This window comes from Chiloscyllium plagiosum, chromosome 22 (genome assembly GCF_004010195.1).
Source record: "Chiloscyllium plagiosum isolate BGI_BamShark_2017 chromosome 22, ASM401019v2, whole genome shotgun sequence".
In the NCBI taxonomy this organism is placed as follows: Eukaryota; Metazoa; Chordata; class Chondrichthyes; order Orectolobiformes; family Hemiscylliidae; genus Chiloscyllium; species Chiloscyllium plagiosum.
The window spans coordinates 43,663,246-43,688,430 of NC_057731.1; the positions used below are offsets into that span (position 1 = coordinate 43,663,246).

Genomic DNA, 25,185 nt, shown 5'->3' on the forward strand with positions numbered 1-25,185 from the left:
ACTATGCTAGCTGCTGATATTTAAACATAGCCTGACCTGGAGAGCCTTTCTCTTCCCCCTGCTGCAGATAAGCAATAATAGATTTCAGTATTTTATTGTAAACTTCATTCAGACTTTTTAAAAAAAAAACACCGTTCAATGTAATGCAAAACGTCCCTGCACGGCAATATGTCGTAAATGACTATGGGGTGTTACTAAGATTTTGGGTGGGAAGGGAACACAAAACGAGAATTTCACAGATACTGTGAAAATATCTACATCCTCCATCCAATTTAGGAACGAGGATGGGAAAGGTTGGACTAGACTTGGGGTTTTGCCAATCACTGTGGGTTATATGCCCCTGCAGCCAGTAGTAGGTTACGGCGAGTAAAGTGCAGGCCAATGACTGGGGTGGATTTGGTCATGTAGGAGCCAAGTAACAGCTCCTGCGAGTTGTCAGGTAAGTTAATATGCCCAGTGGCAGTGCTGAAATCATCTGTCTCCAGGTCCTCAAATGCTTTGACAGTGTCCCACATTTTCACTGTATTATCCATAGAACCTGAAACAACAATTCAGAAGATTCACATCAGCACAGTGGTGAAGTCATTTGGCAATGCAGAATTGGAGTATTATTAAAAACATATACTCTACCAAAACTACTTCATGCAGTCTGGACAATTCTCACAAAATATGCACATAAAAGGAAAATGTTACTGAATAAAAGAACACTGCTGTTGATTGACAAATGGACTAAGATGGAGTATTGCCATAGAGATCACAGCAGTGTGATGATGGCTGCCAGTTAATTGCTGAACTTAATTTTTAACCTGAAAGATGGTCAAGGTACTACCCTGAGAAATGAACCTGTAAGTATGTGCATGTTGAGTTAAAGCAAACATAACGTGCACATGTTCTCTCTTCAAAGGACAGGGTCCTGTGTATTAATATGTTTTGATTGTCAGGGTAATTCCTCACACTCAGGATTATGTAGCAAATATTGTCCAATAGGCAAATTACATCTAATTGCAAACTGACCTGATGACGAAGATATTAAGCTTCAACTGCATCCCCATCACCCCACAGTAATGCAGTGGGAAATGTTTAACAGAGATAGTTTACAGCTGGGATCTTACTACACTCCTTGCACCACCTGTGTTAGTTCACCGGGAGTACAGTGGAACCTGTCACCAGTGAAGGAGTAACAACTTCCAAGGGATTTCCCAACTGACATGGTTAGTGACTCCCATGCCCCATAATAGGGGAGAGTTGAGCATATTCAGAATTGATTCCTACATTTGTTAGACAGGAAATAAAACTGACCCAGGACCCATGTTGACATCGGGGAGACAGGGTCAAGATGTCCAACTGATATAAAGAAACAAAATCAACAACCCTGGCAGGATAATGAATTGGATAGCTAACAACAAGGTAGAGGACTGATATACTGGTTCTTTGACTATATTAATAAGCCAGGGAATTGGAACTCAAGTCTTGCTGGACAAGTTTGGGATTAAAAGTTTGATTTTGAAAATCCCTGAAAAGCTATTCTCTGTTATGAAGGTGTTGAATTATTATAATAACCAACTGGGTCATTCATGTCCTTTTGGGAAGGATAGCTGTCATCCTTACTGGGTCTGAGCCTACAGGTGATTCTAAGTACCTATGAACAGGTCATGAAACCACCAATAATGGTTGAATGAGGATTGTCACTGTCTTCTAAGGTGGTTTGGAGACAGCAGTCAAACAATGCTGGCTATGCCAGCAATGAGAATGATGGATTTTTAAACTCTGCCTTTGACCCATTCTCCAAAGACAAATTCTCACCTGAGGCTAGAATCTCCCCATCGCGGCTGAACTTCAGTGCGTAGATTGTGTCGGTGTGACCTTTTAACTCGCCTACAAGTAACCCGTGCCCGATATCCCACAGTAGAATCCGGCCATCTGTAGCTCCAGAGGCCAAGTATCTACCATTTGGAGAGAACACCAATGAGTGGATCGGTCCCTGGGAGAAATACAGAAAAGGAACATTAACAAGGGTGTCTGTTTCAGCAGGCACACGAGAAAGTGTTTGCACACTCACCAACAGCTTCCATGTCAGCATTTCATACCTTGTGTCCAGTGAGGATTCGAACACAGTTGCCATTTAGAACGTCCCACAGTCGAATGGTCCTGTCTGCAGATCCTGTCACTACATAATTTGAGTTGGGATGAAATCTCGTGCAGGTGACATCAGAGAGGTGACCAGAGAATATTCGCAGCGGTTGATAATGGTCAGTCACCCAAAGCCTGAGGAACAGAATGTCCCAAACTATTAACTAATACAGCTCCATCATACTAACACCCACGGCCGATGTCATTCACATTGTGTCCCCCTAGAGCCAGGAATACAATGCTGCTGTATTAAAATACATTTATGCAAAGGTCAGTCCTGACTGTCAGAAGTGAATGCAGATGCCTTGGAAGGGCTCAAATACTCATGACTAGACAGACACTCAGCTAATGAAGAAAGACTCAAGCAACGGAATTGCTTTTCCACTGGGGAAAGATTGAAGGAGCACATGGTCTGTAAATTCTGGAAGATGTGAAGTGAAAATAAATAAACAATTGAACCAAAGTAAGGAATTAATGATTGGCGAATACGTGCAAAACAGGCAGAATCCTGCAGCAGGGTTACTGGGTGCTGGATATAGATCAAGCCTCCCGAGAAGGGAGTTGATGCAGGGTTAATTGGCTCCCATCTTTAAAACAAGCGGGATTGACATCTGCTGATATTCAACAGTTTGGGTAGGTCTGAGGTGAAGTAGTCAGGCACTGAATTTGGGCAGATGGATTGAATAACTGTCTCATCCCAGACTTTGATCTTGTCCCACATCGTAGTAGACTATTAGTTTATTGGACTTCATTCAAAGAACACTATAAATTACATATACAGTTAAAAAGCTTGTTTGAAAACACTGATTCCCTTCACATGTCCACATCAGTAACAATGGGATACTCCTTCAAAAGTAACAGTGTCGACTTAATATCGCAATCCTGCACGCATTTGCAAACTTGTCATGCCACTTAATCATGACCTTGTACACGCATCATGCCACTTGATTGGAATCCTGCACTCACCGCATTGTGACCCTATGCTCACACACACACCATGTCACTCAGTCGTGACTGTGACATTACACTAACTGTGTTCCTCAATTGTGGCTATTCCAGGAACCATCTTTTTCTTTTCTCTTATAAACCAAATAAATATGGACGTTAGATGGTTAAAAGTACCAGGAAAGTTTCTGTAACTTAAAGACCAAGTGGAATTGATTGATGTATGATTCAGTTGCTCAAGATTATTACTTCTAGTAGTGAGGAGGATACTTTACAAAGCACAGTGGCACCAGGAATCCTCAAATTAAGGAGAAGCTTCCTAAAAGCTGCCTTAATATTTCTTCAGCAATCGTTTGTTAGAGACCTGTCAGGATGTTCAGAGACATCCAGAAGCCTGCAAACAGAGAACATAGTTCTCTCCCTCTCTAAGTGAAAGGGAGATGTGAAGTCTCTGAAAAGAAAGAGTTCCAACGCAAAAGATCTAATCCAGCCAATCAGCAATTGAATTGAAGACAATCGCGCTGCAGACAACGTCATGTCACCATCTCACAAAAAGAAAACTCGCCCCACCCTTGTGGTGTGGGCTCAAAATGCAAAATTTGTATTTTTTCCCCTATTTTTCCATCATTAGTATTTTTGCCAAACTGTCCGTTTCAGTGTCTTATTTGTGAATAACTGCCTGTGTTTGACATTTTGATAGTTCAGCTCAAGTTGTAAAAGAGCAATTAGTAATCCATTTTTGTATGTCATTTAATAAATAATATGTTTATAATAAATAGGGTTATTGTCCTGTTACTAATGAAATGTGATGCAGTCTGGCAGACAAATTCATTACTCTCTTAGTTTACTTTGGTGGTTACACATCTGTATCAGATCGTGATATAGTGAAGCTTGATTATTGGTGCAATTGAGTCATGACAGTCCACACTGGCACTCAATCGTGACTCCACGTTCATACTCACCGTGCCACCCGATCGTGGCCCCCTGAAATGAAGTAGTAGCCATACGGGGAAAACTGCGTATCCCACACTGGATAGTTATGTCCTTTGTAGCCCACGAGACAGGTGAAGGTTTGCAGACTCCAGAGTCTGACTGTGCCATCCTCAGAACTGGACAGCAGATAGTTCCTGGACAAGAGAGAGTGCAGAAAAATAATAGATTGTGAGCTTTCCCCCTCTAAAGCAATTATCAGTCAAGAGGAAAGATCCTCTAAATTACTCTCACACTAGACAATGAACTCTGTAATGGCCACACCTTCACCATCTTGTAAATAGAATTGCTAAAAGAGCACTCACTGTCACAGTGTAGGGTACAACACCCTCCAGCAAAATAGAAATAGAAAGAGCTGCGGACGTTGTAAATCAGAAACAAAAATAGAACTTGCTCAGAACGCAGGAAGGGTCACTTGACCTGAAATGTTAACTCCGATTTTTCTCCACCAGACCTGCTGAGTTTTTCCAGCAATTTCTATTTTTGTCTCCAGCAAAATAGACTGGTTAGAGAAGAGGGATAGGCATTAATGTGCCCAGCCAGCCCAAGATTACAGATACTCAGCTGCATCAAACAGTACCAGTTCCTGACGGTACAGCTGCCTGAATGGACATATGCATACTGCCCTTCACAGTCCATCCAACAGATCCCAAGGCACTGTATTGAAAACGTTCTCCTCTGTGGCACATCAAATTAACAATCATGAAATCATAGAAAAATGACAGCACCAAACAGGCCACATGGCCCAGATGAAAACTAAACCACCCAGTGGGATTCCACTTTCCAGCATTTGGCTCATATCCCTGCAGGTTACACATTAGAGGTAAATATCCAGATGCTTCTTAAATGAGCCAAGGGTTTCTGTCTCTACTGCTCTTTATGGCAGTGAGTTCCAAACCTTTACTATATAAAAGGTTACCTAGGCATTAATTTCATTGTCATTTACAGGAGTTGTGTATGTAAAACTGGCTGCCATGCTTCCAATATTACAAGTCATTACAATTAATAAGCACTACATTGACTGTGGAGCACATGAACATCCCCACATCACAAAAGGCTTTAAAGAAACAGAGGTTTTTTTTCTGACTAGTGCCAGCCCTGGGTCTGTTAATTTACAGTTCTAAAAGAAGCCTTTCCTTACCTGTCAGGACTGAAACTTGTCCCATAAACTGGGCCCCCATGTCCCAGCAGCATTTTAAACTCACAGGCAGTCTTCTCGTCCATTATTCGCTCCAGCACATCATCGGACTCTTTGTCAATTAAACTGAGATCTAGTGGGGGAAAGACAAAGCAGTTATCGAGCCTGCTGCCTCTGGATTTACTGTACCCAAAGGCCAACACATCTTCTGTATTTCAGCCATTCTTTGGACAAGACCAGAATCTTCCTGCAGATTTATACATAAGAACCAAAATCAATCACAGCATGTCATGAGCAGTCAAGATCCCCAATGACCACCCTCGGCTACAATATTAAACTGGTCATGTGTGCTGAGACCTATGAGGCTGTGAAGCACAAATACACTGCAGCTTCCTCAAATTTGTTCAAGATGCACATTTGTAGGAATGGAAGGGGAATTACAGGATGGCAGGAGAAGGATCTACAGTTGCAATCACAAGCATCGAGCTTTTGATTTCAGTGCTGACACTGAGGCTACTGGCATTTCATCAACAGCACTATAGCCACTACCAACATTAAAACACTTCAGCCCATTAATTGGGCCATAAGCCCTTTCATTTGCTGCACTCCACTAGCTTCTTTTGCTGCTCACGGAGCAATGCTGAATTCTAGGTTAGTTGGTTATTGTAATGACAACTTATTTCACGTGCAGTTCAGATGACAATTGTTGCACTGCCGTAAAGGTCAAGGGAATCTATTCCAAATGAGGTCACCCATTGGGTAACTGGACATATACCCAAAGGAAACTAACTTGCAAGGTTACTGGGAAACAGACAGAGTGTGAAACTAAACTGAAAAGCTCTTCAAGAGTGGCCACAGTGCCGATGGGCCGAACAGCTTCCTTTCATTCTGCAAGATTCTATTCCAAACAGCCTGAAAGTGAAAGCACTGAGGCTGACAAGGCAAGAGGGCTGTAAAGTTCTATAGGAGACTGGTTTAACAAAATGTCTGATTCCCTAAATTCCCTTTGCTGTCTACACCCAACACTGAAGACTTTATTTGCCTGAGGTTAGTGGGGGTAGAGCCCTAATGAGAAGGCTGCTGGCTGATTTTACCTGTAGCCCCTTTGACACTGCGCAACTTCTTGGGCGTGACACTCCATACTCTGACAGTGGAATCAGCAAAACCTCCTGCTATCAGACTAGAATCATCTGTGAAGTCAACTGCAGTGAGTCCCTGTGCCGGTACAGGAAAGGGAGATTATAAATTAGAAAACAGATATAACAGGACAGACATTTCTGAAGAACTTGCTGTTGTTAAAACAATGGCAGTGTATCCAGTACCAATACAATGAGAGAATAGTTACAGCATAGGAAATAGCCATTCAGTCAATCATGTCTGTGCTAGCTTTCTGCAAGAACAATTCCCTCCTGCCCTAAATAATCAACCTCCTATACAGTATCATTATCTTCTTGGTTCTACTTTCAACAACTCCACTTAAAGACATCAATCCCATTTAGCATGTTTATCACCTTATTTACCTGTGCTATTCCCCCTTTACCAAGGCCGCCCCAACCTCTCCCGGTCCCTACACGATGTTGAAGAGATATGTTCCAGAATACATTCGCTCACATTTCAACTGATTTTTGTATGTTCTTGGAATGCCGGCATCATTGGCTAGGCCAGCATTTGTTGATCATCAGTAATGGACCTGGAACAAGTACTGGTGAGCTGCCATCCTGAAATGCTGCAGTCTTTGCGTGTAGGAACACTCACAGTGCCATTGGGAAAGACATCCCAATAATTTGACCCCATGGAAGTGAGGGAATGATGATACAGCTCCAAGACTAGGTGATGTGTGGTTTGGAGAAGAACTTGCATGTGGTGATGTTCCCAGGCATCTGCTTCTCTTGGTCTCCTACATGGTGAAGGTCGTGGGTTTGGAAGATGCTTCAGAATCCAAAGGTCACTGGACCCAAAATGTTAACTTGGCTTTATCTCCACAGATGCTGCCAGACCGGCTGAGTTTATCCAGCAATTTCTGTTTATGAGAGCTTTAAGTCATTGCTTTTAGTCAGCAAGTCAGACTTTATAATTTGTGAACTAGTCACTCTGTGCCTCCTGCAAGGAAGTGAACTATGGGAATGAAAAGTACCTGGAGAAGAGAAGCAAGTCCAGACAAGCAAAAAGATCACCTCAGCAAACCCTGTGGACTTCTTACTGCCTTCCCAGTTTTCCCCTTCCACATAACACCAATGTTTCTCTTTGGCTGTGTGTGTAGGGTGCTTTACAAGGGAATTACAACAGTTATATTATCTACCTGTCGCTAGAATCTATTTTGTTGATAATAAATAGTAACTCTAGTTAAGCACAGATACCTGGTTTTGTTTTCTGTTAACCTGCATTTAAAAAGGCAGGTAAATCAGGGAATTTTGGGTACTTCGATAAAATGTGTAACCTTTGTGACAACTCTGGGAATAACAGGGCTTAATTTCCAGCGCACTACCCTAGTGAGGCATAACAATATGCAGACAGACAGCAGAAATTCACAACCAAATATATATCATCCTGGAATTGAGGGATAGCCAACAACAATTCCATGAGTAAACATTTTCTGTTTAGTACCAAGGAAGGAAGGAAGGAAGCCATAACAATTGAAAAAAAATACTTGCACTCAGATTCTTGTCTACTTCATCAACATAAACCAAGGTTCAAATGCTCAATGTGAACAGGTTTTGAGATCTCACATCTGATAGTGATGTTGATTCCTCACGTATTACACAAAAAGCAGAACAATTTATCACATTTGGATTTTGAATGAGCCACATGTAACTAGTAGCAAACATACTAAACAATAACAAGACTGAAATTATTCGGCCATCTCCAGCCAACTACTACTCTTCAGGTATTCAGGGAATCATCATCCCAGTGGTCTATCTGCTCCTAACCTAGTGTCTAACCAACAGTCTGATCAGTATTGGCTATTTCCTGCATTTGAGAAGTTCCTGGATATGGTGAGGAACAGGAAATCACACAGCAGGTCTAGCACCTTCCCAATGACATCAGGAAGGAGGTCCTTGACCAGGGAGTGGTCCTTCGCAGGAAGAGGAGAGATTGCAACATATCCCTGTGTAGCAAACCACTCACCTGGTAAGCATTCAGGAAAGTGTAAAAGCATATGGAGGGCAGACAGTCCGGCCCCAGCTTCACCCGTTTTGTGGCTTCCTTCATTATCATTATCTTGTCCAGTTTGTCAGAATCTTTTAGTTCAGGAAGTGGAATTCTGAAGGTGGTAAATAAAGACTATTAAAGATATAATCCTTATCACATTCAGAATCCAATTGTGTCTAAATATAAAGTCAGTTCGATACAGGAGGCCATTTGGCCATTTGATCGACGCTAGCTTTCTGCAGAGCTACAGCTCAACCCTATTCCTCTGTTTTTATTTAAATATTCTTTAATGGGATGTGGACATCTCTGGCTAGGCTACCATTTATTGCCCATTCCCATTTGCCCAGAAAGTAGATAATATTTCACCACATTGCTGTCGAATCACATATACAACAGACAAGGTGGATGTCCCTCCTGAAAAGACATTACTGAACCAGATGACTTTTTGACAAGTTACACTGTAGCCAATTTCATCATCTAGCAAGGTGGGACTTGACCTAACATCCCCAGATGCTCTCCACCTTTGTGGCTCTGCATATTTTCTCCCCCTTAAGTGTAATTCTAATTTGGTTTTAAGTCACGAATCATCTCTGATTCATCCAGCTTCGTAGGCTGTAGGGGTGCTTGGATAACAGTTCAAAACAGCTTCCAACTTGGCAATCTCACACAGAAGAGATGCAGGTGAAAGTCACAAATGAGGTGCTGGAAAATTGGAGGTTGGCTAACATGGTTCCACTATTTAAGAAAGGTGGTAAGGAAAAGCCAGGGAACTATAGACCAGTGAGCCTGACATTGGTGATGGGCAAGTTGAAGGGAATCCTGAGGGACAGGATTTACATGTATTTGGAAAGGCAAAGACTAATTAGGGATAGTCAACATGGCTTTGTGCGTGGGTAATCATATCGCACTAACTCGATTGTGCTTTTTGAAGTAGTAACAAAAAGGATAGATGAGGGCAAAGTGGTGGATGTGATCTATATGGACTTCAGTAAGGCATTCAACAAGGTTCCTCATGGTAAACTGGCTAGCAAGGTTAGATCTCATGAAATACGGGAAGAACTAGCCATTTGGATGCAGAACTAGCTTGAAGGTAGAAGACAGAGGGTGGTGATGGAGGGTTGCCTTTCAGACTGGAGGCCTGTGACCAGTGGTATGCTACAAGGATTGGTGCTGGGTCCACTGCTTTTCATCATTTATATAAATGATTTGGATGTGAACATAGGTGGTGTTAGTAACCTTGCAAATGACATCAAAATTGGAGGTGTAGTGGACAGCAAAGAGGGTTAACTCAGCGTAACCAATGGGCCAAGGAGTGGCAGATGGAGTTTAATTTAGATAAATGTGAGGTACTGCCTTTTGGAAAGGCCAATCAGGACAGGACTTATTCACTTAATGGTAAGGTTCTGGGGAGTGTTGCTTAAAAAAAAGACCTTGGAGCGCAGGCTCATAGTTCCTTGAAAATCGAGTCGCAGGTAGATAGGGCAGTGAAGGTGGCATTTGGTATGCTTTTCTTCATTGGTCAGAGCATTGCGCATAGGAGTTAGGAGGTCATGTTGCAGCTGTACAGGACATTGGTTAAGCCACTCTTGGAATATCATGTGCAATTTTGGTCTCCCTCCTATCGGAAGGATGTTGTGAAACTTGAAAGGGTTCAGAAAAGATTTACAAGGATGTTGCCAGGGTTGGAGGATTTGAGCTATAGGGAGAGGCTGAATAGGCTAGGGCTGTTTTCCTGGGAACGTCAGAGGCTGAGGGGTGACCTAATAGAGGTTTATAAAATCATGAGGGATATGAATAGGGTAAATAGACAAGATCTTTTCCCTGTGGTGGGGGAGTCCAGAACTAGAGGGCATAGATTTAGGGTGAAGGGAAAAATTTAAAAGGAACCAAAGGGGCAACTTTTTCATACAAAGGGTGATGCGTGTATGGAATGAGCTGCCAGAGGAAGAGGTGCAGACTGGTACAATTACAACATTTAAAAGACATCTTGATAGGTATATGAATAAGAGGGGTTTAGAGGGATATGGGCTAAGTGCTGGCAAATGGCACTAGATTAAATTAGGATATCTGGTCAGCATGGACGAGTTGGAGTGAAGGGTTCGGTTTCCGTGCTGAACATCTCTATGACTCGAGCTGAAATGGGCCAGGGTTACACTACTAGAGGGTTGAGTGGTCTTAATCCACACTGTATCTGTCCTGGGACAGCTGATGTGTACAGCACAGAAGAATCGTTACTCTGTATCTAACTCTGTGCTGTACCTGTCCTCCCTCTGTTTGGGACCATGTCGAGGTAGTATCAGCCTACATTCATCAAGACACCAAATATTCTCCCACCCCACCAAGGACTCATTTTGAGATTCTCTTTGGGGCTATTTTCCTTGTTTTTCAGGGCTTCTTGCACATTCTCACTAACTCATTTATTAGGTGATGCAGTCAAAAGTAACAATAACTCCAATATTTGTGTTGAGACATGGCGAATTAGACTCTTACAGGAGCAGAATTAGAAGAACTTTTCAATGTCCTCTAATTGCAAGTTTCCATGAAGCATAAAGCCAGAGCAAACCAATGAAAGCATTAATTTCTCACACACCAGTGTATTTAAACTGGCAGAAGGCAATAGGCACAAGTCAAAGTTTTGATTTCCAAAATGACTACACACCGTGATAAATAAAAACCATCATCCTAAATACACTTTCCGCATACTGATAAGGTCATGGCTAATGCATTTCTATCATATATACACAAAGTTGGAAGAAGTTACTAATCTTTTAAATGCATCTCAGACCTAACTTGCAGATTTAAAAACTGATTGTGTTCATTAGAATAGCAAAGACACAATTTTCCCACTCAGTAGTTCCTGATCATATGCAGCCTAAAGCTAGAGACATCACAGTCATTACCATACAATTCACCACACTACTGATTTCATTGCTCTTAGTTAGCTGAGTATTCCTTTGTTGACAAGTTTGAAACTATCTTGTTTCTTATTGCAGCCACTCTTTCCTTCCCCATTTGCAGACTGCACACACTTCACTCACCCCCAACCCATTTTTTCCAGGCTCTGTGAAAGTGCCTTGCAGCAGTTACGACGAGATTCAGCTGTCTGATACCATGGTGAGAAAGATTAAATAATATTCTCCAAAAACAAAGAATGAGCGGTCTTATTGGAAGACAACCAAGGGATGGCACTAGATGAAATGTTCGCTTGGAGAGTCAGTGCAGACATGATAGGCCAAATCGCTTCCAACTGTGTGGTACAGTTGTGAGATAAAGGGGCATACTGTTTAAACATGATTACTATCGCTTTGATTCAAGATTCAGAAATGATTTCACTGAGATGTTTATAATGGATGCATACACTACTGTTTCTGCTGGAACAAATCAAGAACAAAGGAACAAAATCTTAAATTTCGAGCCGGATTGTTCAGAAGCAAAATGGGGGGAAAATAACCATACAGTATAGATCTGGAACGTGCTCCCTTCTGTTAAAGACTGTGAATGCAGCAGTCGACTGAGGCCTTCAAAACTGAATGATCAATTTTTGTTTGGTAAGATGATTAAATAATACAGAGCAAAAGCAAATGAATGATGTGGAGATCCACAACAGCCATGAGCTAACCAAACGATGCTCAAGAGGCTAGATGATGTCCCACTGTTCCCACTATTCACACTCTCTCAAAATTGACTCTACTAGCAACAATCAAGCAGCTCAGCTCTGTATCCAATGAAAAGAATAGAAATGATCCAACAGCTGAACAGGATTGAGACTCTATGTAGGTTCACAGAGAGCCAGGAGCTGCAGGAACATATCTCTGTGATTTGTTGACCCACTCACCTGTTCTGAGGGGGGGCATTGGGGTCCTGCTTCTTGCTCTTTGCACCCAGGCTGTCCTTCTTTGGCTTTTTCTTCTTTGGTTTCCCCTCCTCGTTCTCTCCTTCTTCATCCTCATCGTCAAGCGGAAGCTCAATCTCTGGCTCCTTCAACAACCCAAAGAACACCTGCCAAGATTTTGACAAGTTAACTGAGCCCAGTGACCACATGCACCCATCCAGAAATTAAAACTTGGAGCGCAGGGCATTACACTTCAGCAACTAAACATTCCACAGCAAAATCTGGAACACTTTATTTGGGGATATTAATCTGTGGAGTATGGGGTTTGGTGTCCTGGGAAAAAGATGCTTGAAGATTAGGATATAGGGTTGCACAGATACTGAACCTGTAGGAATGTGGTTAGCATCCACATGTTAATGACCCTTTAATGAATGGGGTCTGGGGTCCCAAGATAAAGATCTTGTAAAGACCAGGGCAGGGATCCCAGGATGATGATCCTATAGAGAATGGGGTCAGGGATCCCAGGACAAAGATCCTGTAGAGAACGGAGTAGGGATTCCAGGACAATGATCTATAGCGATTCTGTTGAAAGAGATTATTCCTTACCTTGGTTTTGTTTGCCTCCCTCTTTGCTTCTCCGGCCATTCCCCCAGAAGTCACCTCAATCTGTTGCTTACTCCTCGGCATCCCATCAAACACGTCGATGAACAGTTGCTCCTGCACAATGTTCCAGATCTGGTTATTATGCCTCTCCTGTAAGTGACGTTTCAGGCACTGGTATGAGTCCCGTGAAATCCGTAGCACAAACTTACTGGTCCGAAAATCGAGCACTGTCTCATTCCCCTGCATGTGTTCCTTCTTCGACAGGCCAGCGAGTACTCGCAGGTCGTCATGGTAATATCCTTCTTGATCCCCATGATACCTGCAAACAACCAGAAAACAGGTTCAGACAGATTGCAAGAAATGTCAACCATATTCTCAAAGTAGCTCTCCCAAGATAAACCCATGGAACATAACCCAGACCCATGAACCTGAATTCCAGCAAATTCTTTGTTAACAGCGGCTCCCTGACCCCCATTTTCAACTTTGACCCATCATCAGGGATTTCTCCTGTTTAAAAGCAAATTAAGTTTACAAGCACAGGAGTTGATCATAAAAGGCTGACGTTTCCAGGAGCTGTCATGTGCAAAGAGAAACATGCCCTCCTTCACTGAACACAACATATGCACAAGGGGCCTGACCCACAACCGCTAACTTTGCTTCAAGGGAGCTGTGGCCGAGAATAACGTCTGGGATGCAGATGATAAGAATCCGTCTTCAAGAGAAAGGGTGGGAAGGAGGTTTCTTCTTAGCATGATGCAGGGGAGAGGGCAAATGTAATGGGATGCAGACAAGGAAAATGCCCTTGCAGGCTGGAATTCAAAGTGGAAATTAGCTGGCATATTGGAGGGGGAGGTGAGGAAAAACTGGAGAGTTCCATTGTTGAAGCACTGGAACAGGGCAGCTCATCTCCAAGTCTATTCCACTGTCATTCAATGTGATCATGGCTGATCTCCAACTTAACTCCACACGCCCCACCTTTGCCCCTTAGGCCATAATATCCTTCTGTAGCAAACAAATCTTATCAACCAAGATTTAACATCAACAGCACTTGTGAAAGAGAACTCCAAACGCCATATATAGCTCTCTTTTAGATTCAAAGAATCAAACGTTACTTCCATCTCTCCTTGACAAATGCTGCCAGACTTACTGAATCTCTCCAGAAATTTGTTTTTACTCCACGTGTCCAGCAGTATTGCTTTTACTTAATTCCACTCCTGACAAGTTAGGCTTTTTTGCAAGACTCTGCTACATACTAGACTCCCTAGAACACTTAGTATCCGAGATTCCCCAGTCAGCAAGAATAGTCTGCTGATCCCAAACCACGTTAAAAACTTGTTTCCAGGGAGTAGATTAGATTAGATTCCTAGAAGTGTGGAAATAGGCCCTTCGGCCCAACAAGTCCACACCAACCCTCCGAAGAGCAACGCACCCAGTCCCATTTCCCTCTGACTAATGCACCTAACACTATGGGCAATTTAGCATGGCCAATTCAGCATGGCCAATTCACCTGACCTGCACATCTTTGGACTGGTGAGAATGTGGAAACTCCACACAGTCGCCAGAGGCTGGAATCGAATCTGGGACCCTGGTGCTGTGAGGTAGCAGTGCTAACCACCCGAGCCACCTGGATTACAACACCAGATACATAACCTGTTACTGTACAAAGTTAAAAATCACACAACACCAGGTTATAGTCCAACAGGTTTAATTGGAAGCACACAAACCTGTTGGACTATAACCTGGTGTTGTGTGATTTTTAACTTTGTACACTCCAGTCCAACACCGGCATCTCCAAATCTGTTACTGTATTTAACCAAGACAATCCAGATAGGATTCTGCAGAATCTACAGTGCACTCTTCTACGATGTCTGCGCAATATATTCAGCTCAAGTTCAATACAAATCGTAACCATAAGGATGAACTATTAAGGATACTACAGCCATTATTATATTGATGATATTCCAAATATTGAGAATAATTTGATGGTATTGGGGCCCCTCACTTGTGGAAGAAATGCCGAGCTTCCCTCTCATGCTCGTTGTAAACCAGCTCCAGGTAAAGATGCACGAAGACGGGGTACAGGAGAGTGGACAGCTCGGCTTTGAAGGCGTCCAGCGCCGTCTCGATGAAGCCCTTGAGGCCGGTGTAGTATTCCTCGTACAGGCTCGGGTCGCCCTCATTGCTGTAGGCCGAAAGCACCGAGCTGACGTCGGGCTGATGAACCGAGTCCGATCCCCTGTGGCCGGCCGTCCTCAGCAGCGACTCGTCCAGACTCTCCTGCAGGTTGGCCTCCTTCCTCAGGATCTCCTCGGCCTCTTTGAAGTGGTTCTTCTTCAGGAACTGCAGCACAGCCAGCAGCGTCTGTTTGTCGGGCAGCTCAGGCGCTGGGCCCGGGACTGGAGCCGGGCCTGCAGCGGGAGCGGGGCCCGGGACTGGGACTGGGGCCGGGGCCGGGGCTGGAGCTGGGCCTGCGGCCGGACCCGGCTTGTGGTTTTCGGCCGGACTTTCACTCGGCTCCAGTTTGGGGACCAGGGTGGGAGAGGGGGTGGGGGACGGTGAAGGAGCGGGAGAAGGTGTCGGGGCTGGGGTTGGGCCTGGGGAAGGGGAGGGAGCAGGGCCTGGGCCCGGAGTTGAGGCCGACGCCGGGGCCTCACTTTGTGCCGCCGCCGGCTCTGACACCGCCGCCATTTTGACAGCGTTTGAGCGTTTCACGACACCACCTCTCTTTATAAAGTGGACGCCTCGTTTTACGGCAGTTTGGGCAAGTCGCTGCTCATCATTGTGTATGACAGTTTGGGCAAATTGGAAATCGCTTTACGGATGAACGGGTGTGCCATTTTGAAGACAATGCTAAATACTAAGGCAAAACAAAACCTTAAATCCTGTGACTCAGATTTCAACACGACTGATGTCAGATTTCACTATCAACTGAAAGCTAGTGTGCTTCCAATTAAACCTGTTGGACTATAACCTGGTGTTGTGTGATTTTTAACTGAAAAACAAAACAGGGACAAGTTTAACAGTATTATGAAAGCTTTTACAAAAAAATTAGTTACATTCTCACTGTACAAATACAACTTTAAAACTCAAAGCAACCCATGATCATCAACATGGGCCAAACTGGTCAAAGTTGGGAGCCATACGAATCCTCAGTGTGGCTCTGGTGGCAAAAGTTGTAGGACAGGCCCTTTCTTTGTATACAGTCAGCAGAACAGTAAGCCCAGGGGTGTTGGCCCTCGAGTGCATTTTTCTTCCTTTCAGAACAATCCTAATGTAATCTTTGTGACCCATCACTTGTATCTTTGCAAAGAATCCAAAGCAACAGAGAAGCCAAAAAGCATCTCATGAAACACAGGGAATTCTGTTACCCTGCAAGTCACCCACATCATACCCTGCTTGAATCGTCAACATGCATTCCACTGTGAGAAAAATTGATCAGCTTTAGTGTCAGAATTTTGTGAAACAGAAAATTCAGTGTAATTTACAAAGTATCAGCATTTTTATTTATCTCAAGGTTACTTATGCTGCTTAGTGATAACTGGAAAATTAAGGCATGTCACCAAGGAAAGAAAAATGTGTTCATATAGTGATAACTGGAAAATGTTACTCAATATAATTAATTGGTATTAATTATTAACTCATTCGCTTAATATTGGAACAAATTTCCCTGCCAACCTTTAGCACAATCTTGATCCCCGGCCAGTGCCTCAACTTGATCAGACTGTTCTGAACATTTCCACTTCATTCAATTGTGGGACATAAGCAATTTTTGTCAATCCCTAGTTACTCTTGAGAAAGTGGTGGTGAGCTGTCTTCTTGAACAGTTACATTCCATCTCTCATAGGAACTCCCCATGTCATTAGTGAGAGAGTTTCAGAATTTTGATCCGCGACACTGAAGGAATGGTGATATATTTCCAAGTCAGGATGATGTGTAGGTCGGAGATGAACTTGCAGGTAGTAGTGTTCCCATGTATCTGCTACCCTTGTCTTTTTAGGCAGTAGAGACGTCAAAATTTGAAAGTGCTATCAAAGGAGCCATGGTAAGTTGGTGCAGGGCATCTTGTACATTGTATACACTTCTGCCATTGTGCATCAGTGGTGAAGGGAGTGAATGTTGAAGCTGGTGGATGGGGTGCCAACCAAGTGTGCTGGATGATGTTGAGGTTCTTGAGTTTTGTAGGAGCTGTACTCAAACAGGCAAGTGCAGAGTATTTCATTACACTCCTATTTTGTGCTCTATAGATGGTGAACAGGTATTCCAGAGACTGGAGGTGAGTTGCTCACCACAGAATTCCCAGCCTTGAAACTGCTGTTGTAGCCACAGTATTTATATTGCTAGTCTAGTTCAATTTTTGTTCAATGGTAACTCCAGGATGTTGACATTGTGGAATTCAGCAATGGTTCTGCCATTGGCCATCAAGGGGTGATGGTTAGATTCTCTCTTTTTGAAGATAGGTATTGTCTGGCACTTGTGTGGCAAGACTGTTGTTTGCTACTTATTACACCAGACTTTGATATTGTCAAGGTCTTGCTCTTTATGTTAAAAATCACACAACACCAGGTTATAGTCCAACAGGTTTAATTGGAAGCACACTAGCTTTCGGAGCGACGCTCCTTCATCAGGTGACAGTGGAGGTCTCAATCCTAACTCAGAATTTATAGCAAAAATTTACAGTGTGATGTAACTGAAATTATACATTGAAAAATTGATTGTCTGTTAAGCCTTTCATCTGTTAGAATACAGTGATAGTTTCACTTCTTTCATGTAAATTTTTGCTATAAATTCTGTGTTAGGATTGAGCCTTCCACTATCACCTGATGAAGGAGCGTCGCTCCGAAAGCTAGTGTGCTTCCAATTAAACCTGTTTGACTATAACCTGGTGTCGTGTGATTTTTAACTTTGTACACCCCAGTCCAACACCGGCATCTCCAAATCATTGCTCTTTATGGACATGGACTGCCTCAGTATCTGAGCTGTTGTGAACAGTGCTGAACATTGTGCAATGATCAGAGAACATCACCACCTCTGACCTAATGATGGAGGGAAGGCCATTGATGAAGCAGAGGAAGTTGGCCTACGAGGCCTTGGACACTACCGTGAGGTATTCCTGCAAAGATGTCATAGAACTGAGATGAATGACCTCCAACAATCCAAACTTCTTCCTTTGTGTCAGGTATGACTCCAATCAACGGAGAGTTTTCTCCTTAACTCCAGTTTTGCTATGGCTCCTTGATGTCATACTTCATCAGTTGCCACGTTGAAGTCAAGGGCAGTCACTCTCACTAGTCCTGGGGCACAAGTCTTCAATACTATTGCCAGGATATTGTCAGAGTTCATAGCTTCTGCAGTATCCAGTATCTTCATCCATACCTTGATATCACGTGGAGTGAATCAAATTGACTGAAGACTGCCTACTGCCACCTTCATAATGTCACTCATTTAGACCTTACATTCTACTTGACCGCATACATTTAAATTGGAACAATACAGAGAACATTAGTCTCTCTGCTGGTGGAAATGTCTTCTATATTTTATCAAGACTGGATTCAATTACTCACCTCCACACATATGTACGCATATCGCTCCCCCCCATACCATCTCTTTTCCATGCTGAGTAAACTTTGGTTTGTCCAAACCTCTGTTGCTGTATCTTGACTCACATCAAGTCAAAAATAGATGGGAAGACAAATGCTGAGGATGCCACAAAGAATCTACAAAAGAAATAAGTGGCCAAAGCTCGGCTAATGGAATATAATGTGAGTTATGTGCCTTGGCAGGAAGAACAGAGGGGCTGAATATTATTTAAATGTAGAAATAATGCAGAAAGCTGCAGAACAGTGAGCTTTTGGAGTCCTCATCTATGAATCACAAAAAGCTAACACCCAAGTTCGGCAGGTATCAGGGAAGGCAAATGTAATTTTGGCCTCTATTTCAAATAAGGGGGTTTCGCTAAAACTATGCAAGGCACTAGTCAGACAACAGCAGAAATGTTGTGAACAGTTTGGGTTCTTTATCCACGAGAAGATATTCTGACTTTGGAGGCAGTTCATTAGGTTGATACCAGATGTGGAGGGACTGCCTTATGAGGAAGAGTTGAGTTGGTTGGGTATGTACTCATTGAAATTTAGAAGATGAGAGGCGACTTTCTTGAAACATTGAAGATTCTTAAGGGATTTGACAGAGTAGATGCAAAAAGATTGTTTCCCTGTGTGGGACAGTCTAGGACCAGAGGGCATAATCTTAGAATAAGGGGTCACACATTAAAGACAGAGATGAGGAGGAGTTTCTTCTCGTAGAGGGTAGTGAATCTGCAAAATTCTTTACCACAGAGGGTTATAGAGACTGAGTCATTAAGTATATTCGAGGCTGAGATAGACCTAATTTTAATCAGTAAGGGATCAAGGGTCAAGGGAAAAGTTCAAGAATAATAGATCCGCAATGATGAGCTAATGAATGGTGGAGCAGGCTCAATGGGCTGAATGGCCTACTTTTTCTCTGATGTCTTATGATCTTATTGACCCATCATCCCCTCTGTCCACTGACAACACCCTCCATGCCCATTACCCAACAACCCCCATCCTCACTGAGAACACCCTTGTCTTCATTGCTCAAAACCTCACGTCCATTGACAATGTCCATTATTGTTCAACCTCCAACATCCCATGCCCACTGACCAATAACCCCTGCCTTCTACCACCATCCTTCAACCGCCTTGCTCACTGCCCAATACACCTCATGCCATTTGACCAATGCCTTGTACTCCCATGCCATTGACGGGCATTCCTTACCCCCTTGCCCATGAACCCCATGCCCACTGAGCGATCATGATATAAAATTCTTATTTAGTTTAGATTCTGTCATGGCCTTGCTCCGTCAGTCTCTCTCTTTCTTGACCCCTATACTACAACCCTGAAGCTCTGAATCCAGCAGCCTTTCTCTCGCTGCCACCAACCCATTTCTGGTAACGAGTCTTGGACAGCCAAGTGGGTCAGACGAGTGCCACATTGCTGTTATGTTAAAAGGTACCCCCCACCCCAGACCTTTTCTTACCGCTTTCTTGCTGGGTGAGGTGACAAGGATTCAAGTTAGGGTTTTAATGAAATTGGACTCCTGACCTTGTGGCTGTGGCAGTAAAGGCTCTGGGGTATGTTTATGGTGTTTGCCAGAATCCAGCTGTACACTTCCCACACTTAAACTCAATGTTTTGAAACATTGAGAACTCTTGGAGCATATAAATAAGAGTGAGAACAGCGGCAAGCTCCAGAGGTTGTGCTTGTATCATGGTCTTAGGGAAGGTGAGTCTCTCTATTTAATGCTTCACTTCTTACCCAGAATAAATGTCACTTTAATGTTCCTGACTGGGAGGAGGGGAAATACTTGAGGTTGTTCATTAGAATGGGACCAAAGGAAAAACTGGCAGCAGCTGTCCCATAACACAGGAACCAGTGAGGAGAAAAAGGGAAAAAACAGAACAATAGTGACCTCGAATGCACTGCCTGAAAAGTTGGTGGAAGCAAATTCAATTAAAGCTTTCAAACAGGAATTGAATGTACCTGAAAGAAGGAAATATATTTTCTGGGCAAAGGGCAGATGGGTCTAAGACCAAGAAAGATACGATGGGCCAAATAGCCTGAGATTCCTTCACTTGATGTGAATGTGAGACACAGCAAATTAAGAAATAGGGAGCAGGAAACTGCAAACTTAGCTATTGGCATTTTCCATTGACATCATCAAAAGTGTTTTCTAATTTTATATTTCTCAGAGACAGTGTGGAAAATACCCTCAGAGTGAGTGAGGAGAGAGAGAAGTGAAGAGGAACGGAGCTGAGGAATGCAGGAGGTAACAAGGAGAAGCAAGGGAGCAGCGAAGGGGGTGAAGAGAAGGGAATAAAGAGTGGGGACATAATGAATAGGAAGGGTTTGGAGGGATATGGGCCGGGTACTGGCAGGTGAGACGAGATTGGGTTGGGATACCTGGTTGGCGTGGACACGTTGGACCGAATGGTCTGTTTCTGTACTGCACATCTCTCTCTCTCTCTGATTATAATGAGGAGGACCATTGAGGAATAAGGGAGGTAACAAAGAGAAGATTCTGAGGGGTGAGGGAGGTGAGGAGGGGAAGTGAAAAGTGAGGGAGATGAGGAGGTGATCGGTGAGGAGGACAAGGCTGAAGAGAAAGAGAGGTGAGGAGAGAGGAAGATAAGGATGGAAGTGTTAAGAATTGAACGAAGTTAAGAATGAGGGAGAGCGTGAGGAGTGAGGAAGGTGAGGGCAGTGAGTGTGAGGAGGCGGAAGTGAGGTGGATGAAGGTGAAGAGAAAGGCATGTGATGGGGAGAGGGAGGAGGCTGAGAAAGGTGAGGAGAGAGGAGCCATTCTAGTTTTAAGATCCTTAAGGGTTAGTAGGGGAAGGAACCAGAATGTAATCATGGCCAGGATTTGTGGGGGTGTAGGAGAGAGTTGGTGGAACACATGAGGAGAAGAGAAGCTTTGAGGAGCTGCAGTTTGGGAGGGAGTCACGGTTCATCAGGAGCTCCATAATAATTTGGCAGAGTGATAAGGATCGGTGAGTATCACTGTTTCAGATTTAAAAATGTAACAATTAAAGTGAGCGAATGTGGTCCTGTTCACTAGACTCTTTGTTCACAGTCTGTACACTGACACGACTAAAGCTAATATGAGATGATGGTAGTTTCCTGAGTTGGTTCCAGGTGTTAAAGTCTCTTCACTGGTTGATATGGCGATGACAGCAGCGACTTCATCTCTCTTTCAGATGCTGAGGCTCCTGCTTGCCGTCACCCTCCTTCTAATCCAGGTCAATGGTAAGGAAACAAGAGAGCACTCGGTTCTGTGGGAATGCTCAAGGTGAAGCACATGAGTGGGACCAGCCTAGAGTCGTTGCTCCTGAAGTACTCACTGTATGGGGGAAATCTTAAATACTGTCATGACAGTATTTGGGAAAATGAATTAATCAGGAAAGTGACTTTGAAAGTGACTCAAACCCTGTATAAATCAATCAACACCCTCATGTACTTTAAAGTAGGAAAGTAGATCCTGTCTAAGCTATCGACAATTGGGGGCGGCACGGTGGCAGGGGGCGGCACGGTGGCACAGTGGTTAGCACTGCAGCCTCACAGCGCCAGCAGACCCGGGTTCAATTCCCACCTCAGGCGACTGACTGTGTGGAGTTTGCACGTTCTCCCCGTGTCTGCGTGGGTTTTCTCCGGGTGCTCCGGTTTCCTCCCACAGTCCAAAGATGTGCAGGTCAGGTGAATTGGCCATGCTAAATTGCCCCATAGTGTTAGGGTCGGTGTGGACTTGTTGGGCCGAAGGGCCTGTTTCCACACTGTAATCTAATCTAATCTAATCTAATCTAATCTAAATTCTAAACACTTAGACGTCTCAGGGCAACTTGGGATCGGAGATCATAAAAAATAAAATGCATCAGGATAGGTACAGCATGGGGTTAGCCACACAGCAAAGCTCCTTCTACTCTTTTAACTGAAATTAAAGCTCCCTCTACTCTTTTAAACTAGGAGTAAACTGAAAGTAAAGTTCCCTTGACACAGTCCTCATCAAACACTCCCACAACAGGGACAGCACAATATTCAATGCAGAGTGAAGCTTCCTCTGCTCTTTTACAACAGCAAGGAAAGAGGAAATAAAGTTCCCACAACACCATCTCCATCAAACACTCCTGGGACAGGAACAGCACAGGGTTAAATACGGAATAAAGCTTCTTCTACACTGCCCCTATCAAATGCACAATTAGAGTTATCACCCATCACTCTGTGATAGACTGAAATAAGGAAACACACAATGGCTGATACAGTGAATCTGTGAGTTTTATTAACCTTTTGGTTATCTGTCAGCATTAAGTGTCTGTTGTTCAATGTGACAAGCCTTGTGATATCTTATGAAGTTACAGGCACTAAATCAATATGGGTTGTTGTCATGGAATCACACAGTCTGATATAATAATCTGTCTTTGGAAATCCCTTAGATATGCCATGTGCCTAAATCTGGTACCATATAATGCACGTTGACTGCTTGTGAGGGTTTGGATCAGATTGCATATTATTCTCACTAACTCTGTTTTCCTTTACCTGTTAATGCTGCCTTCTTTGAAGCGGAGGGCATTTGCTTTGACAGACTCGGCTGCTTCCCAGGTGGATATCCATGGACAGGGACAAAGGAGAGGCCTGCTAACAAACTCCCCTGGAGCCCGGAAAAGATCAACATACGTTTCCTGCTGTACACTAGGCAGAACCCAAACAATTATCAGGTAGGGACACTTAGAACATCCTCACAGGCAGTCACCAATAGCAGGAATTTGGAGGGTTGAAGTGTTGGGAGAGACTGAATAGGCTGGGGGTATTTTCAATGGAGTGACCTATTGAGGCTTATAAAATCATGAGAGGCGTAGACAGAAAAATAGCCAAGGTCTTTTTCCCACGATAGTGGAGTCCAAAACTAGAGGGCATAGGTTTAAGGTGAGAGGGGAATGAATTAAAAGGGACTTAAGGGGCAACTCTTTCACACAGAAGGTGCTGCGTGTATGGAATGAGCTGCCAGAGGTAGTGGTGAAAGCTGGTACAATTACAACATTTACAAGATCTTTGAGGGGCACATGAATAGGAATGGGCCAATGCTGGCAAATGAGACTCAGTTTAGGATATTTGGCCTGTGTGGAAGGATTTGTGTCTGTGCTGTATAACTCTGTGACTGTAAGAGGAATGACGGTACAGAGTAATTAATGCACATGTGTGATTTGATCCAATGTAAGTACACCCCTGGCCCTGAGTTCTTTGGCGCATTTGAAATAAGCACAGAGGTACTAGTTTGAGGCACTTATACAGATTTACACTGTGAGATCCTAGCCTGAAATTCCTGATTGTAATGTCAGTTATCACATCACCACTGTGAAGTGTGTATCAAATTCTAGCACCTACACATGCACAGTTAAATATAAAAAAACCTGGATGTTGCTAAGTGATACCTTTTCCTGATGAAAGGCTTATGCACAAAACGTCGGTTCTCATGCTCCTTGAATGCTACCTGACCTGCTGTGCTTTTACAGCACCACACTCATGACTAAGTCAACTTTACTTCTAGATAACCTCTCTGACTCTCCAAAACAAATATACGTGTGGGTCTCATTTCCTCAGGGTAAGATTTCAATCACAAAGTCAGAAGTGGAGACGTTCGTCCGAGATTGCACAATGTTCAGCACCATTCGCAACTCCTCAGCTACTGAAGCAGTGAACGTTCAAATGCATCAAGACCTTGACAGTACCTTGAAGCTGGAGTTGAAAAGTGGCAAATGGCATTCATGCCACACAAATGCCAGGGCTCATAGCTCATAGATTCTGGATTAGTGGTGCTGGAAGAGCACAGCAGTTCAGGCAGCATCCAAGGAGCAGCGAAATCGATGTTTCGGGCAAAAGCCCTTCATCAGGAATATAGCTCATAGAGCCATACAGCATGGAAACAGACCCAAGTCCGTGCTGACCATGTCCGCAAACTAAACTAGTCCCACCTGCCTACTCCTGGCCCATATCCCTCCAAACCTTTCCAATTCATGTATCTATCCAAACGCCTTTTAAATATTGTAACTGTATGTGCATCCACCACTTCTTCTGGCAGTTCATTCCACACGCTAACCACTCTCTGTGTAAAAAACAAGTTGCCCCTCATATCCTTTTTAAATCTTTCTCCTCACACCTTAAAAATATGCCCCTAGTTTTAAACTCCCCACGTTTGGGGAAAAGAACCTGTTATCAGCTTATCTATGTCACTCATCATTTTATAAACCTCTATAAGGTAAGCTCCTACTCTCCAGTGACAAAAGTCCCAGCCTATTTTTATTACTCAAACCCTCCATTCATGGCAACATTGTGGTAAATCTTTTCTGAACCCTCTCCAGTTTAATAATATCCTTCATGAAGACAGATCACAATATGACATAATGGGCAAACATGCAGTAACAGAAAAGACTTGCATCATTCTCCCTTTTCAAAATAATATTGGAATAGTGGAAGCCTTGCACATCCACCAATGTCATTTATTGTATCCATTGTTACCGATACGGTCTCCTCTACATTGGGGAGACTGGATGCCTCCTCGCAGAGCGCTTCAGGGAATACCTCCGGGACACCCGCACCAATCAACCCCACCGCCCTGTGGCCCAACATTTCAACTCCACCTCCCACTCTGCCGAGGACATGCAGGTCCTGGGCCTCCTTCACCGCCGCTCCCACCCTCGCCACCCGAAGCCCGGAGGAAGAACGCCTCATCTTCCACCTCGGAACACTTCAACCCCAGGCATCAATGTGGACTTCACCAGTTTCCTCATTTCCCCTCCCTCCACCTTACCTCAGTTCCAACCTTCCAGCTC

General features: G+C 43.6%; 2 protein-coding genes across 2 annotated transcripts in view; one reads left to right on the plus strand and one right to left on the minus strand.

Moving 5' to 3' along the window:
- Positions 1–78: 78 nt before the first annotated feature.
- Positions 79–15,752, minus strand: taf5 (TAF5 RNA polymerase II, TATA box binding protein (TBP)-associated factor). The gene is made up of 10 exons (XM_043712901.1): positions 14,791–15,752; positions 12,792–13,107; positions 12,189–12,352; positions 8,330–8,465; positions 6,298–6,418; positions 5,207–5,336; positions 4,038–4,202; positions 2,088–2,265; positions 1,804–1,981; positions 79–538 (listed from the first exon to the last, which is right to left on the minus strand). Exons 1-10 carry the CDS (start codon positions 15,474–15,476, stop codon positions 321–323), a joined length of 2,292 nt encoding a protein of 763 aa, XP_043568836.1. The 5' UTR covers positions 15,477–15,752; the 3' UTR covers positions 79–320.
- Positions 15,753–18,015: 2,263 nt separating this feature from the next.
- LOC122561268 (pancreatic lipase-related protein 2-like) overlaps positions 18,016–25,185 on the plus strand; it is a 24,080-nt gene continuing 16,910 nt past the window's right edge. Inside the window, exons 1-3 of the mRNA XM_043712905.1 lie at positions 18,016–18,547; positions 21,562–21,610; positions 22,919–23,073. Coding sequence (XP_043568840.1) covers positions 18,536–18,547; positions 21,562–21,610; positions 22,919–23,073 — 216 coding nt within the window. The 5' untranslated portion in view covers positions 18,016–18,535. The remainder of the gene's footprint in view (positions 18,548–21,561; positions 21,611–22,918; positions 23,074–25,185) is intronic.